The sequence below is a fragment of the Ischnura elegans genome, chromosome 4, assembly GCF_921293095.1.
Source record: "Ischnura elegans chromosome 4, ioIscEleg1.1, whole genome shotgun sequence".
Taxonomy (NCBI): domain Eukaryota; kingdom Metazoa; phylum Arthropoda; class Insecta; order Odonata; family Coenagrionidae; genus Ischnura; species Ischnura elegans.
In genome coordinates, this window is record NC_060249.1 from 100499674 (window position 1) to 100517631 (window position 17958).

A 17958-nucleotide genomic window follows, 5' to 3' on the forward strand; every position below is an offset into this window, starting at 1 on the left:
GGCAATGAAATTTTTCCCGCATCCATCATTCTACAAAGTATTTTTTTCCCGCATTGATCGTTTGAAGATCGCGGTCCCGTCATATAATTTTCCCGCACCCATCGTTTGACGAAAATGAGACTAAGTGTTTACAACGTGTTGTTTGTGGCTAATAATGACAGATACCCCCAGGAAATTGAATTACTATAGGGAGAAGCAGAGTGCCGTGGGATAGTTACATTAGCACATTTCCCAAGATCCGCTATCCCCCTCCACTCAGAACTCGCCTCCCCCCCTCTGAAGCTTTCCTCTTCTCGTAAATAAAAAAAAGGTCTCAGCTCACGCAGGGATCGCATTACGAAGACCTTAGCTGCGAAAAAAATATCAAGTTACACGAGAACAATAGAAACGTGTTTCCTGCCCCCCCCCCCCTTTTCTCATCCACTGACCTTTTTCAGCCTAACTGCTTCAAAGTTCCCAGTTTCTGGAGGTCACTGCTGCATGAATCACCTATTGGCCCAAAAGGTGTCTAACAATGAATTTCGGCGATTGGCATTATACTTTTATTAGATTGAAATATTTGTAAAGTGCACGTAATTAAAAAAAGAATGAGGCCAAACACGACGTATTCCTATCGTTATTTAAGCATTTAAAACAAGAAAATAGTTGGAAAAATACAATGACGATTTCTGGCGAAACTCGATATCCTCGTAGATGAGCTTCTCGGCAGTTAATGTGGAATTTTTCCGAAAACAGGATATCAGGTTATTATCAGTTATCAAAATACGAGTTATACTATAAGTCAAACTTGTAAGAGTTACTGAGGAAGGGATATCTTCTCAAGATATTTTGTTTCTCCCTACTAACAATCCGAATTCATCTACTCATCTGGCACTACGATAATTAGAAAAGAATTTGTAAGTTGCCTTCTCTTTAGAAAAACAAATTTCATGGTGCAGTCATATGTTTATGCTTCACCCTCTGCAGTATGTTCTGCGTAAGACGTACGCGATAGCATCAGTTCCGAACTTCACCTTGCAAGAGTGGTTCCGTACTTTCCAGGGTGGGTTGACTTCAAACTAGCGCCTGTTTTTCGTGTGGGTTTAATAAAGTAAGGTTTCTTTTATATTTATAGTTATATTTTTATCCGTCTACGGACCATCGTCCTTCCGGAAAAACAAGTGAGTACTTTAAAAGAATGACTGAAAATAATTGAATATGAAGAAAAGCATCCGGGATAGAAGCGCGTGAATTGGAGAACACCTCGGGCTATCCGCTAGCACATGACGGGAGGGGTGGGGGTAGAGCGAGCTACCAGGTGAAAACAAGAAGTGGGATGAAGCCGAGGCTCAGGCGGGCGTGCCGCTGACGATTAACGCAACATTGTTCACGCTTTACACATTGCCTAAATTACATGAAAAATATATTTATTAGTCAGGAATAATTAAAATAATTGACTTTTTTTGGCCTATATGATCCATCTCACAACCAATCACTGCGCTGGCGAAAGCGGTTGTTTTAGGCATAACATTCACGTTGCTCTCGTGAATACGTGTACTGGAAATGGTGTTTCATGGATTGTTACATCAGAGAGAAATCCATAATAGCAGGGTAAATGCCGAGTGGTGAGCAAACATTTTTAGTGAGGTGGCGTGTTCCTTTAGGATATTTGAAAGAGATATTATTCGAATCAACAATATGACCTAAGTATCTCGATAAAGTGCTAGTATTCCTATAATTGGCTAAAATCTTCTTTGAATCCTTTAACAAATATCATAATTATGCGCCAAAACCCTTCGTTTCCTGGGACATAGGCAACCTATCCAAACATTCCCGCAGTGATCGTTTTCCCGCATTCATCGTTTTTTTTCGCCCATCCCCCTGAAAAACGATAGATCGAGGTTACACTGTAATTATATGAAATTAATTTTTTGATTTATTACATTCTATAAACAATTTTAATAAATATTTTCCGCGATCTCAGGAAGATTGGGTAAGGGAAATTTGGTCACTATGTGGTAATAACAACGTGCGCAAAAAACAATCTCTCGGTGAGGAATTAAAAAAGGACTTCCGGAGTTCAGAGGGAAGAAGGTGCTAAGGGCATTCGCATATTAAGGGAGGCCTTTGTATTCGGCGTCCGGGCAAGAGCTCGGTTGGGTTAGGCCTTTAGTTGGCCCTGAATTTTCCAAACGTTGACGTCATAACAGATATCACTTTTCATTGCTGCGTTTACATTCTCGGCATATGTCGCGTACGTTAATTTTTAGTTAATATACGGCCGGTGATTATCTTATTGTTGACTTATAAACGGACCATGAATTTGACAACATTGAGACCGTGAAAACCTGAAAAAAACCGTGAATTTCATTATTTAGGTAGAGTGGGAACTCTGTAAATTCTTGAAATTATTTTGGCCTGATTTATCAATGGGAATAACATTTTCTTTTTCCATTGGGAAGGATGCAAGCCTAGGGGAAACCAACAATTTAAAAGGATGGTTGTTAATAGTGGAAATCTGGGACATGGTGCAGTACAAAATAAAACCTTCTCTTAGGGGCCTGATAGATACTAAATAACCCATTACGGTAAAGCTCTGGACCTAGTGAGACCCGAAATAACCCGTTATGATATAGTTCCAGACCTAGTGGGAAGCAAAAGTACCTCTTAATAAAATGCTTCTGATTGAGGCAGAAATTATTGATATTAGATATCATTTGAATTACTCTTTTACTTAAGGAGGAGTCAGTTCTTCAAAATACTGTAATAATGAGATAAAAAAGAAATCTGAGGTTTCAGGTGAGATGGAGTGGAAGCGGAACATAATGAAGAAGCAGGAGCAATTTCTACAAATTTTATATTTATTGTACTACCGGTTTCGCTTTACAGCATCATCAGGTACCTGATAGTACAATAAATATAAATTTGTGGAAATTGCTCCTCCTTCTTCATTGAGACAAAAATGATTTACGTAAATAATTCAATTTTAGTGTATGTGGTACCTTTTGTAATTAAATATATATTCCAATTCAAACAACCTGGAGGAGAAAATACAGAGTAAATTTTTTACAACCATAGAATGTTATTTTTTCCATCTATGAGTAAATTAATAAACTGAAGTATCATGTCAATTCTGTTCAGTTTTAAAGTGCATTTGCTAATGAGGGTAAGAGACAAAAATAATAATGTTTCCGGGGTTTCTACCAGGTTATAGGCTCCATGATTATCAAAAACTCACAGAAAAACCCCTTTGGGCCTATCTTCAGGTGGGAAAACCCAAAGAAACATTCATTCACAAAACAGACAAGGAACAATGAATCGACATATTATGGAAAAGTTCTTGGTGGTGCCAAAACTATGCTGCTTGCATGTGAAAATACTATTGTACCAGCCTTTGCATGGAAGTAAACCAGAAGTTTTTTTTTAAGCTACATATGTTTTATGCTGACCTGGGTCATACAATGGCCTATATTGAAAAAAATTACATATTATTCCTCAACATTTTGATTGCTTCTGTTATTTTTTGATAATTTCACTTGGACAAAATTTGAGATAAAAACTTTTGTGAAGGTATGCCATCGTACTCCCAAGTAAAAAAATGCATTTCAATGAGAAAATTTGCAATTTTCAAAAATTTATCTTCATTATGGCTGGCAACAAAGCAAAATTCATACTTATTTAAGTATACCAGGACTAGTCACGGTGATAATTTTTACGGAGTCATCCGCAATGCACAAATTGTGCGTAGCAGGTGCAACTTGTCCAGTAGAGTCCACAAATTTCCACAGGAGAGAATGATGCCTCGGTAGCCTAACTGGCTAAAGCACTCGGCCGGAAATCAGCACTATGAACAATAGCTATCAAAAAGGTAAGGGTAGGTTAACCCATCCTTTTCCCCTTTCTTAACTCATAAGTAGCCAAAAACAAATGGGATTAAGCACAATATTCCTTTGCATCATTGACAAAGTGGCTGTTTCTATTTATATATTGTTATAAGATAATATGTATAGTTACATTATTAGCCTCAAGAAGGTCATATTATCTAACAACAGAAGGACAGTCTTATTGGAAACTTAAAAACATGATTTTGTTCTAGGTAATATCCTGCTTTTTCAAGGTGATTGTTATTTTGTGCCATTAATTTTCATACCAAATGGGGTTTTACGCCTTTTTGTGCCTACTATTTTGAACCTTTTTGGTTCTGAGCCTGAGGTCTGAAAATTTAAAATACATATCGTACTATTTTCATGTCTTTCTGTACGGGGCCACATCCCTGCTGGAAGGGACAGGAGTACAGTTACATATGAATATGTAGGGGACTGAGACCATCTGGGACAGGCTAGTGGTGGAGGGGGATCTTGGAGAGATATTTTCTTACCCCAGTTTATTTGTTGTTCTTATTCCTCAGGAAACAATGGATCCATATCCTACTTGTTTGGTGCCTGGATTTTTAAGAGGTGCTCTGGGTGCTTTTTACTTGTCCATCTTCCAAATTGGCACATCATATATCCCTGATGCTTACTTAATCAGCGAAGGATACAAGGTAAGGTATTTTCTGTGCATCAAGTTATATTTTTGTACTTTAATTTTGTGTTTCATGTGTATCCAGGTTAGTAGGCATCAAATGTTTTGCCAATTTACTTGTATGTGAATTAGCAGAGACATTTTTGTTTTATTAGTAAATATGTACTAAATTCTATGCAATGAACCATGTCTCTTTCCTACATAATGGTCCAGGAGTACATATTTGTCTATGCGTTAGAGGTGTCTTTAAGGTAGGGGTGACGTGAAGGAAGCTTCTTTTTTTTTCATCTTTTTTTCAATGCAAGTATTCCACTGAAGGAATTTAAAGCAACTGAAAGAAATTCTTGAGTGCCAGGTATCAAATTTGTTTAATTCAAAAGAAATTAAAAGTAATAGAAATGTATAGAGTTTCCTTTAAAAGTGAAACATTCCCAAAGCATTTACAAGTTTTTCTTTTTAAATAATCAAACATATCAATCAGGTTTAAGAATACATTTTTTTCTTTATCTTTATTTGACTCATCTCACATCATAGAGATTATATAATGCCTCTTCTCTGCCTTATGAAATGCAAAATATTTTGTTCACCAGTTCAATTTTGTGCAATGCATCCATGTACAATGCCATAACAATCTCTCACAAAAGACCCTCGCTCGCTGGCGCTGCTCAGGAATTGTCACTATCTCTGATTAATTAATTTCACACTAACTGACCTGGCAAACTTCCTACTGCCTATCAATGAAATCTATGAAAGTGTAGTCTCACCATTTATGAATCAAGAGCAGCTGTACCGATTTGTAATCATTTTCAACTTATTATGGTAAAATAAGGAAATAAATTCAGGAAAAATACGAAAATAAGTATTACAATGGCTTGTTAGAAAGACATTCTCTTTATTCAATCTTCATAGGATTAACCGGGGAATGTGTATGCACATTTTTTTTTCAATGAATTTTCTAATGTTATGCATTAACTTGGGAAATTTTAGACATTGTGGTCTTATAAAGCAGTTAATTAAGTCAAAATATGTAATATGCATCCAGTTGTTGGCCTAATTGTGATTTTACTGTAAAAAAATAATTTTGGGTCCAAATCTGTGCATCCTGTCCCAACGCGTAAACTTGTCCCATTCTTGGGGAAAGTTTATGCAATGCTAGTCTAATGCTTGACTTGTGCTCAAAATCTTGTGAGAATAGCCCCTAGGGAGCAGCATTAATACGTCATGACTTGTGTCACGCTGGCTGTGTCGCCCATCGAGGACTAGTAAATACGTTTTATTTTAATTTTGAGGGCATCAGCCATCTTAATTCTATCAAGTTCTATTAATGTTGATAGTGGGATATGTTATTATTTATAAGCAAAAAGTCAATTTGCTGTTTGTTAATTACAATCATTATGTTTGCACAGTTTTATGTCTGCTAAAGAGCATTTAATTTACTTGTTTTAAAGCTTTCTTTAGTTTTACAAATTCCATATATTCCATGGAAAGCCCACATATTGTGATAATATCTTTAATATTTTATAATGCTCATAACTGGCAGTTACCAAGAAGACTGGGATATATCTTCTTGAATTTCAGAGTTACCTGTTGTTGTAATATATTATTATTTATAAAGAATTCTTCAATTTTGTGAGTGAAATAAAGAAAGTTATTAGTTAATGCCATAAATAATTAAAAATATCAATTACACATGTCCCTACATGTGCTCCTATCAAATCATTGTATGATTGAGTTCTACATATTAGTGATTGGCTTCCATTATTCCAATAAGGCCATATCAAAGTTTTACATTTTTAAAGTAAATTTGACAAAATTTACCATATGAAGTGGCTAACATATCTTATTTAAGTGAATTCATTAATAAATATGAGTCCTTTATTTGCTAAAGAGCCTCTTAGTGCATTAAAATGAGTCATAACTTCTGTACAAGGGAAACCTCTGTACAACAAAAACCCCTGTGCAGCAAAATTTTTTCTTGGTCCTTAGAATTTCGTTATAAAGAGGTTTGGCTGTATATCCTTTGCATACTCAGAGATTATAACTCGATTCAGAAAAGTGCACTGCATAAACATGCCCCGGTCTTCACTATACATTAGGCTTTATTCTCTTGAGTCAAATACTTTCTGATACACAACAGTTTTTGCTTTGTTATCAGGCAAAAGAACAAATAAAGTGGATGGTAAATACGTGAACATGGCACATATAACTGACCTAAAGAAAAACATGGGTTTTCAAGATTCAGGCTACAAACATGCACCTTGTGATTTGTAAATCATCATCGCGAATGAAACACGAATTGGAAATTTAATTCGTTTAAACCCAAAGGCCATTCACATAGATTTGAGTGAATGCTGAGTACCGACGATTTGATTCTGAATTACAATGTTTAAATCATCCACATCTTCGTTCTTGGCCGCCAAATTCCTTGCTCACTCTACATAGTGATTTTTATGGTTATTAATCACGTTTGGGAACACTTTGTTGATGAGATCCTCTTTCGATGAAACGAAATTGCAAAAATTCCAAGGAAATGAAATCAATCTGCTCGGTTTGTTGACATGAATGCGGCCATTATCGATAGTCAACAATTTCTAGGAGATTTGTTTTCATATATGGTAGTAATGTGTTTGTTAACAACTCAACTCGAGCTGGGCTTAGCTCTATTAATTGATATTAATATTATTTTAATATTTTTTATATGTTTTAACTAGGGTTGGGATGTTCAAATAGTCGAATCACCGAATACCTCGAATAATGAGCTTTTTACACTATTCAATGGCTCAGAATTATCAGTTATTCGAATTTCATATACATATGTACACGGCACAGATTATCCGCGGTTCAATTTAAATCCATTGACAATGGTGGGTCTAACATGAAGGTATACACATTTGGATGGTTCAATTGTTTAATAATATTTTTAGGAAAATTTATCATTAAAAATAAGCATTCGATTATAAGCATTAAAATACATACAGCACAAATGTTTTTCCTTGTCTGGACTCCCTTTTGCATGGTCAAATTTATGTTTTACTTTTATATTTATTGTCAAATATATATGTATTTAATTTTAGGTTTTCAAAGAATGCAGTGAAGCAATACTGATAACATATCCTTCAATATGCATATATTTGTATTGTAATGGTTCACCGTCCGTTGCCCGGATGAAGACCGCGAAAACCACTCATAAACGATATATCACTTCCTTGACGAGTTGCCAAGGATGATTGACCAAAAGATATATTTGATTAAAATAAAATGTGGGGATTCGCGTTTGAAGTTTATCTCGTGGTGGAGAGATCCTGAGTCGAAATAGGACGAGTAACGACTCTGCGGCAGGAGAGGGTGGGGAAACAGGTTTCTTGGGTACACAAAAAGAACAACAAGTACCTTTCATTCAGCAATCAATCAAAATATATTAAAAATTCTGGAACAACTTATATGCAACTTTACCCTGATGAATGAAAAATGATAGGGTTAGTGATGATCGAATGAATGCTGACTTGATAACGCAATTGGCAATTTAACTTACAATATTAAAACAAACAATTATTTAAACAGAAACCAAAATTCATGCCGTTAAGTGGACTTATCTCAATTACTGTAATTGATTATGCATTCAACATTTGGGAGGTAATAAAGTCTGTCCCTATATCACATCTAACTGATTGCTTCTTGATAATGCTGATTAATTTTGAACATAAATATTAATGAGGTTGGAGACAAATCAGTGAGGCATCGGTGCGGTACTCAAGCCGCCTTAACAGTTGAATATTGCTGCGGATGGGGGCAGTTGCTCGAACAAAGGGGTGGCATCTCATAGGGGTCAGGGCAATATATCATTACGTGACCTGGATGACCACTGGGTGCCTCCGATCCTTCGGTGCCGTGGTTCGGGCCAGATGCAGGCTCGTTTATTTGGTGCAGTCTCCTTCTTTCTTGGAATCTGCAATTTCTGCGGTCTGGCTGCCCAGAAAAAACCTTCCTGGCAACCACTTCGGGATCCGGTAGCTGATGGTCTGGCTCGTTTTTTGACGTTTCTGGCGTTTCTGTACACCGACTCTCTCATCTCCTCTAATCTCTTATTTTGCTTATATGTCTTCTCGAGCAACACACTTAATCATCAGCGCATAAAATAAGGAAGTGACCCTCCTTAAGGTCTCACCTGGCTTTTATATGTGCCGAGGTGGAAGAGGGGGTTTCGATGCGCACACGTAAAAGAAAGAAGGTGTGGGGAAACACTCACACGGGCACTAGTCACACATGCGCTTGACCTTCAAGCGAAATCCCATTCATTCACTCACACATACTCTTCCATGCCTTCTTCTCTCCACACTTTGGTTAAGGTGGAAGGGAAAGGAGAGAGGTGAGGATTACCAAGATAGGAGAGGGGGTGAAGACAAGGACTGGGAGGGGCTGAGACCGTCACGATATAAGAAAAAACAAAAGCGTTGAGGTGCTTCACGCGCACAAGTTTGATGTAATCATGGGTGACAGTTGCGTCAGGATTTGGGAGCTGTATTTAAGCAGACGTTCAAAGTGTTCAGAAATTTTATTATTTTAATTTTCATTTGTATTTAAAATTGGTGGAAAAATTCATGTTTAGTCTGGCAGTATTTGCTATTTGAGTTTGGTATTCGGAAAAATTTAAGTATTCGATATTTGAATTCGAAAAAAATACCATTCGACCCATCTTTAGATCCAACCATTAATTTTTTATAAATATTGTTACGAAGCTCTGTCATTAAATTGGTAAAAACCAAACATCATTTATTTTGACCAACTTGACAGATTTTGATGTGTTAGCAACTCTTAAAAATATACCCCTAGGATTAAGATTAATTTTTTTCTTAAACTTATACTGTATTTTAATGTTTATTCTGTTATCCAGGGCTGAGACAAAACCAAAAAACCAAGTATCATTAATATCGGTACAGCCATTCTCAAGTTATAAATGGTGTAACTTACACGATTTTCAACTTTGTTTTGTATATGTATATAGATTTACCAAATTTTCCATGGAGAAAAAAATGGTATTGATGCTCTCCTACTCAGCATACTCCCTATAATTATTCTAAATAATATCTTATTGCATGACATCTGCAGCATCTATGCGACCTTTAGTAACTAATTCATTTTTCCAAATCTCACTTCAACCAAATAATTACTCATGGTGAAATTTTTTGCCATTGAATGCTCCATCAGTTGAAAATATTTCATCAAGAATATTATGTATTAGGCTACCCCAAGAGAGTCAGTGTTTACTTTGATTAACTTTGGATAACATTCTTTTTCAAATAATATGTTGAGAACTTCAAAAATTTTAATGATGCCTTGGTCTACAGGTTGTGATACACTTTCTAGATTTGGAGTAAAAACAATAATCTTATGTTTTAATTTTCTGGAATGCCGCAGAGCATTGTGAAGAAACGAAATCTTTTTTCCATTCCTATTTTTATGGGGCATTGTCATTTATTTTGACATTACATATATCCTTAGCCAACCAAGTCTCACAAATAGATATCCATAGATAGACATAGGGGGGCAGTTGACCTTTGCTGACTGTGTTGAAAGTACCATTGGTTTTCAGCATTTCGTATCACCCATCATCTCAGAAAATACTATCCATGCTTACACAAAATGATACCATCAGCCTCTCCTTAGACCCCTTCACTCCAGGGGATTTTTCTCGTTTCAAGGCCAGAGTTTTATTAAGTAGGTCCATAAAATTATTCCTGTTTTATCTGAATTGTAGGTATTCCTGGGTTTTTGTTTTTTATAATAGTATGTGACATAGGTAACACCATCATCATATCCATAGTCAATCCTTTGTCCACTTCTGCTATTTTTCCATACATTGCTTTTAAGACAATTTGTTTTTCTCCTGATGAGAAATCCTTCAGCATCCATTTGATGCCTTCAAATTCTCTGAGTGTCACTCCTATCTTCAAAATAGGTTGGGAAATTCTTTGCTCTCACTTTCATGCCCCTTTCACATGCTGTAATATTTGGTGGCAAGTGAATTAGACATGCAAAGCTGCAGCCTTGTGTTGAGTACATAAAGAGAAGAAGTTACAGTGAAACCTCGATTTTACATTCCCCCATTATACATTTTCCCCGATTTTGCACAGTTTGTATCGGGTCCCTAACAATACTGCCTTTAAACAATGATACTCTATTTTACAATATCCTCAATTTTGCACTTTTTTTAAGTGGTCCATTCAAAAGTGTAAAATAGAGGTTTCACTGTATGTACATATGCCAATTGGGATCAACTTCATTAGGTGGAAAGATAACAATTATATATCGATTACCCCAATTGTTTTGCTAGGATACCATAGGAAGCATCCCTAAATATGGAAGCAGTTTAAAAAAAATTATAGGTGGGATGTATATATAGGTGATTAAATGTTTTATATTTAATAGTTCCTGTCTAATTTTCCTATTTTGAACATAACATTGCCTCACGTCATCCTCTTGAAGCCTTCTGTTATCCCTCCTCTCCTACCCCCAGTGTTGAGGCTCTATTTGAACCTATGTTGGGTTTTACTTTGAGTCAGAAATGTCATATTTTCAGTTGCAGAAGTTCTTCTCAAGCTTCATCGAATGCCTATACTGCCGTTATCCATCTAAGACTATATTATTCTTGTTGCTCTACTTGAAAATGACAGCTCCTATTGTAATAAAATAATTCAATGGGAACTGTCATTAAAATCATTGAGCTGTTACCAGTTAGTGATGAAATGGTGTACAAAGGTAAAGAATTTAATGACATAATATACTCATTGACTGGTGGGCATCTGGCCTGAGAAAGTTGTATGTTGCTCTTCAATGGAGAAAGGGAATCCATCACGCCTGGCATGTGATTTCTCAAATATAAGGGATTGATTCTCGGAATGAATGCTTGCTAATTTGCACTTCGGCATTAAGTGTTCCTCAAAGAGACCATTTATACCCTTGGAACACGGTCTTAAGATCTTTGTCATCTACAAAGTTTTCATGTTCCAGAATTGCTTAACAGGCTATGTACTCACACTTGCTTGTTATCTCAATAATTGACCCCTCTGCCTGCAAGGTTTGCATATTTTACTTAAACCAGATAGTGTTTATTACGAGATAAGGGTCATGTATGCAATTCTCTTTTGCTTGCTGATAACTGTGGTGATGGATTTGTGTTTTTGCATGATAAATCATGATCAGGAATTTCAATCTATATGTAGGAATGAAATTTCCTGTATGGAAAAATCATTTGCCTCTACTGAGATTTGAATGGGGTCCCCTTCCTCTCCTATCTTTTTCCCCCTCTCAAAAGGGAAGGTTTCAATCCCAAGCCTTTCTTATTTAGGGAATCTTTTCTAAGTTTGTTGAGTTACATTTGCCTATGGCAAAGTTATGATCTATGAATAAAATAGTCATTGATGTACTACCAAGATAAAATTATTGTTTTCTCTACTTCATTTTATCAAGATTTCGTGCTCTATTTAGGAATGTCGATGATTATTTCCCAACTCAAACTGATAATTAATATTTTGCAGAGTTGTAGCTGGTTACACATCATTTTCATTACCTCCTAGTGTTGAAAAGTTCATGCATTATAAATTAATGTCTAGGTTGTGCCTTAGACCTTTTGGATTTGTCACTAGTATTTTAAGCAACAATGACTATATAGACATTTATGGATCTCATGTGGTAAAGTAGTTCTTCTCTGCCTTTTGTATGATACGGCCTTTTTATCTCACCATAAAATCCATAGCTCTAAGGGACATCTCGGTAGTTTTATTAGTTCTGAGGGTTCTGGAGTCAGTTTCTATTTAGATGAATGATTTTACTGTATGTAATTGGTGTAATATATATTAGCCCAATGTTTCTCATGCACAATTTTCAAATTTACTCTTCCGGGGTGTTTCTGACACTACCACAAAAATTTTCGCTACATAATGTTACTCAATATGTATTTTTTTTTTTAATAAACCTTTATTTTTATTTAAATCTATTCCTTAAGTGTTGAAGAGGCAGGATAGATCATTCTGCATTTTCATGTCTGTGCAGAGAAACATGTGTTATGAACATATCGTGTGAGTAAAGTCGAGAGCCAAAGTGGCACCACTTAAAACAGATGTATGTACCTGCAGATATCAGTAAAATGTGAGATCACATGTCGTGTTTGACCAAAATATCTTAATCACGAAGTTGTAGCTGAACACAGTAAGTAATAACATACAAACTTTAATTTTCCACATTTATTCATTCACTCAACTGGTTTCATTATTTACATACATCATTTTCAAGAGCTCTCTGAATGAAGAGCAGCTAGCCTGTTGTGTATATTGCTGTGAGATATTTGACAAAAGGAACAAACTGAATTTTATTGAAAATTTTGAAATAGGACTGTGTTCCATTTTGTTTGGAGAAAATCTGGTTAATGAGATGGTGCCAACGAGGAACTCACCTTTCCTTGCCGTGATTGCCCCTCACCCCCTTAAACCTTGCCCGATGGCCTTGACCAGACCTCTACCAAGTAAATGAGTTCCCAACTCTGAACCCCAATTTCTACTTCTGAATTTACCAAACCTACACCTCCCAGCAATAAATATATCAGGCTAACTGCTCTTGAAAATGGAATGTAAACGCTTAAACTGGTTGAGTAAATAAGTAAGTGTGAAAGATTACTATGGCTGTTTGTACTTATTGCATTGAATGTCCACAAAGTGAACTCGTCAACAATCAATCTGAACACAGGAGAAAATTTGGCTGCTGAAAATTGAATGACATTAACATGATCGTCTTTTGAGGATTGTGCAAGGGCAGTTTACATTGTGTGTGTTAAGGTTTTGGTGTCATTTGAATGAAAACATTTTACATTCCAGTTATTCCAGCTGAGGATATGTCAGTGTTGTAAAGACTAATGATGACACAAAGGCATATAGGACAGGTCATTCAGAGCACCTCTCGTGAGTGATGCTGGTTAAGTGGTCAGTTCTTCTATCAGAGGGTGGTGTAAAGGAAATTGAGGTGGTGGCAAGAAAGTGGCTTTACTCATCCTCCTCGTCATTAATGAATTCAGAAGAAATCTTGGGGTATGAGGGATGCATGAAAAGTCTCATAAAGATGACCATCTAAAGCATACTTGCCAGATCTCTGCTCTATTTTGATGCTATTTATTCCCGTTATCATGCATACTCAGAAGTATGTAGGTATAGGATTTGTCATAGTACTTGTAATGTACATGAAATCAGATAAATAAAAAAGAAAATAGGCACAAAAATGCATACATTAGGATGATGATTGCAGAGATAATGGCGTTACTCACTTCCAGTTGTATGAATGTTCTTAAAATATTCATAAAGTGAATTGTAGCAGTTTCAATAAAAATTATTTTAGATTCCTTCCAAATATGCATGAAGTGTGTGGTGGTCGAATTTACTTAGATAACAGATTATAAATCTTAAAGTCCATTGCAATCAGGCTGCTGCAAAAGGTGCTTGTTTTTTGGTGTTTCACATGCGTGTTATCTTTTTTTCTTGTGTCATGAGATGGGATGTCCTGGTTGAATCGCACAAGGTGAAGGTTTTTATTTACGTTTGACCTTCCTTTTTTATATTTGGCAGCATTTAATGCAAAAGAGGCTACACTTAATTTCTACTTGCCCTCATTATTTCACTGCACACCATGTCAGCTGCTTCTTACTTCTCAGTAATTTTTGAAGTGTATTTTTAGTTTTTTGTCATTGTTCATTATCAAATTCAAATACTGGTGAATAAAGGGCTGCAAATTAAAACATGAATTGAACTATCTCTTAATTTCTGGATTAGTGGTAATAATTTCTTTCTTTGAATGTTTTAGGCCCTACCATTTTGGCAACGACTTGGATTACTTGGTATTTGGGGAAAACTCACTATGTACAAGTACATTTCTTGTTGGCTTTTTGCTGAAGGTGTATGCATTATGTCAGGTATAGTTATTTTCAATTTTTTCTGCATATGCATCTTAGAGATATTTTTACTTAGTTACTTCCTCTGTTTTCAGGGCTCACGTATAATGGGAAGGCAGAAAGTGGTTCATACCTGTGGAATGGTTGTGCTAATGTGCGGATAAGAGTATTTGAAGGTGCAATAAAATTTGGTCATTTTATTACGTCGTTTAACATCAACACCAATAGCTGGGTGGCTCAGTAAGTTTTAATTTCTAAGTAATAATTGCATCTTTTTCATTGTTTCCCTCCATTAATTCCCCTAGTTGATAGTTAATTACATAGTTTGTTAGCTGCTATTCTTACCTATTTTAACGTACTGTGATATTTCATGTTCATGTATGAGTCACAACTTCCAAACTTAATTCTTTGGTTCTTATTCACAATCGAAAATGCATCAAGATTTTTTTTTAGAAAAATGAAGCAAAGCCTGTCACATTTTCAGCCATCATAATTTACTTTATCAATTGCTAGAGTCCATTACATTGGGAAATAAATTTTTGTATGCCCTTGCTACTTGTTGCCCTTCTTGCCAAATGTTTGATTGTTTTGTCTGTCAGTGTAGGCACCTTTTCAATTGTTTTCCTGGATATACATTGGTTATTAATATCTAGAGTAAGGGCCATGAAAAGTAGATACATATGTACATATAACTTGTATTTCAAAAGTCTTACCCAAGATCAAATTATTGTATTCATCATTACTACATAAATGATAACTGTTAAAATCGTTTTCAGAGCTGTGATGAAGTGGATAGCATTCCTTCATTTCCATCTTATAAGTCTTGGAATTTATCTTTGGTTATACTCTGTTCATTTTATCTCTGTGGGTGAGCTGGTGTGGTCAAAGCAAGTGGATATGAGGGGAGGGAATGTTTCTCGACATGTGACTTTGCCTTTGCCAATCAGCAAACTGTAGGCTTGGCCTCAGTGAGTCGCTCTCAGACCTCCGCTGAGTGAACATCGTGAATCTGCTCGTGGAACAGAGTTGCCAAAGCTCACGCGTCCTCCTTGCATGTGACTAAGTATGCCTTCCTCAAACGGTGCCTTATTCAGCACTGTAGCTGACAGTGTCATGGGCTTCTGTGAAAGGATTATCCCCAATGCCTTCCAAATGAGTAGTCATATTGTCTTGGCACCGGGACCAAAATACCTGTGGCCACGTATGACTCACACGTTTTCAGTGACAAAGTAAGGCGGCTATGTACATTTGGAAATGTTATGTTTGCTCCTCCTATCTCGGTACTACCCCTCCCCTATCAGCGAAGCCATCCGAGAGTGGCCAGGCTCTCACGATAGCTCGCCCGCAGGCATAAAATGAATAGACTATAATGTACTTTTAAGCATGAGAGCCAGGTAATTTTTTAAATATGATTTTCTATTTAAAAGCATTTTCATCATGTACATACTTGGGCATGATGATTTTATGAGAATAAGCTTTGAAGGAGAAGTGGATGGGAAGTATGGCATAGGAAGGTCTTCTATAAGATGTATGAAACAGATAATGAAGATAATAAAGAAGAATTGCAGTTGCATGAAATGGTTAGCTGATATGAATCTTAGAGTAAACAGCTGCATTGAACCAGTTCCTGGATCGTTGACGTATAATGATTTGGAAAAGACTCATTAGCTGCCTTAATATTGAAATAATGTGTAACATATGAGTACCTTAAAATAGTTTATATTTAAATTAAACTTCCTTATTACTTTTTCATCCAAGGAAAAGGATACAAATATGGGAAAAGGTGAAAAAATGTCTTTTATCCTCATTTACATCCTAAAGAAAGAATGAAGGTTTATTACATAATTACATACTTAGTTTGGAATTAATTAGATATTTTCATATTTCACTCTGGCAAAAATAATTCTGAAATAATTACCCTAAGCTCTTCATCTCCTTATAGTTGTTGTATGATTTATTATTATTTTTAAGTATTCTAATTACTGAACCATAGGCAATGGCTTTGGAAAAGTGTTTTTTTATTTTTGTAGGAATATAAATGCATCATAATTGGAAACAAGTCTATAGCAGATTCATTTAGACACTTATTTTTTTACTCATAAAGTTACAGAAATGCAGGACACGTTCAAAATGGATTTCTTCATACTCTTCTCTTTTTCAGGTACATATATAAACGTTTGAAATTCCTTGGGAATCGATATGTTTCTCAAGCTGCTGCCCTATTGTTCTTGGCTGTTTGGCATGGACTTCATTCTGGTTATTACATGAGTTTTTTCTTAGAATTTATCATCATGAAATTTGAAAAAGATGTGAGTGCTTGTATTACTTCATTCTATTTTCAATTAATTTTACTTGTTATGTGTACCATAATTTATTGTAATTAACTTAAAATCTGCGTTTAAAAAAATGTGTTTATGGAATATAGAGGGTCATTGCATGGGCATTTTTCTGTGACATGTTGAAATTTTATATTACTTGCTGTGCCAGGGCTACTTGGCAGCTTATTGAAGAATTTTTTGCCAGGTTGTCCAATTGGTGGTAGGTTTTTTACAACCAGCATTGACTGATGTCAAGATTTTTTTCTTATCTTGTGTCATGTGTGTGGACTGCTGATTGAGTTTTGTACGTTTTGTTTAGTGTGCATGAGGCTGTGCAGAACAAAAAGATAGGATGGTAGGAATCTGTAACAGGGTCACTCATATCATCAACTTTTGGTTGGGCAGCATTTAAGTTCATCCACCGGGAATGAAGGCTTTAATGATTACTGTCATTGGGGAAACCTAGATTTATCTCTTTTGCAGCTGTAAGAGCTCAATTCCTTCCAAAAAAATGTTACTTCCAATTGGGTTTTTGCTTTATGAAAAGCCTCTTTTCAAATTCACAGTTATCTTCATTCGAGCTGTTTCCTTTGGCCATCTAGTTACTTTCTGTAAAAATAAGGCAACTAAGGTTGAGGATATCTATAATCTAAACGAAGCAGCCAATTTCAATTCAACAAAAATTGTTTCTTATATGTAAGTTCATGTTCCCCATTTTTGAGCACATAATATTCGTGTGGTTTTTGTTTCCCGTAATTTGCAGTTATAATACAAGGCGCCTATATATATTCTTAATTGTTAGTGGGAAACATATTTTTATACCACAAAAACTAAAGAAGTTGTTTGAAACAATGCAAACCTCTCCTAACTTTGAAACCAATGGTTCGCGAAGTCTTAGTTTCGAGACCCAACAAAATGGGACTTAGGCTTTACCCTCGAAATCCGGGAGCAGATACCCAGACCCCTCGTCATTTATTATCCCTCTTTGTGGTAAGGGACTGCAGTCATACAGTTATTCATTCAGTCTGTTTTCAAAATAAATATTTATCCCTTTCTCAAAAATGTAAACTATTTATGAAATCTTTGTATTTTGAGTAGTGTTTACAACTTTAAATTCTATGATAAATTTAACTTATATCTTGATTTCAGTATAAAAATCAAGGTGGAAATTGTTGCTGCATTATATGCACTAATATTGACGGTAGA

General features: G+C 35.7%; 1 protein-coding gene and 1 long non-coding RNA gene across 2 annotated transcripts in view; one reads left to right on the forward strand and one right to left on the reverse strand.

Moving 5' to 3' along the window:
- LOC124157843 (lysophospholipid acyltransferase 5) overlaps window positions 1-17958 on the forward strand; it is a 30996-nt gene that overhangs the window by 10639 nt on the left and 2399 nt on the right. Inside the window, exons 6-9 of the mRNA XM_046532879.1 lie at window positions 4388-4522; window positions 14347-14455; window positions 14530-14674; window positions 16596-16743. Of these exons, the coding sequence (XP_046388835.1) occupies window positions 4388-4522; window positions 14347-14455; window positions 14530-14674; window positions 16596-16743 (537 nt within the window). The remainder of the gene's footprint in view (window positions 1-4387; window positions 4523-14346; window positions 14456-14529; window positions 14675-16595; window positions 16744-17958) is intronic.
- LOC124157845 lies at window positions 2441-2836 on the reverse strand. The gene is made up of 2 exons (XR_006864659.1): window positions 2582-2836; window positions 2441-2540 (listed from the first exon to the last, which is right to left on the reverse strand). It is a non-coding gene; the product is annotated as an uncharacterized LOC124157845 (long non-coding RNA).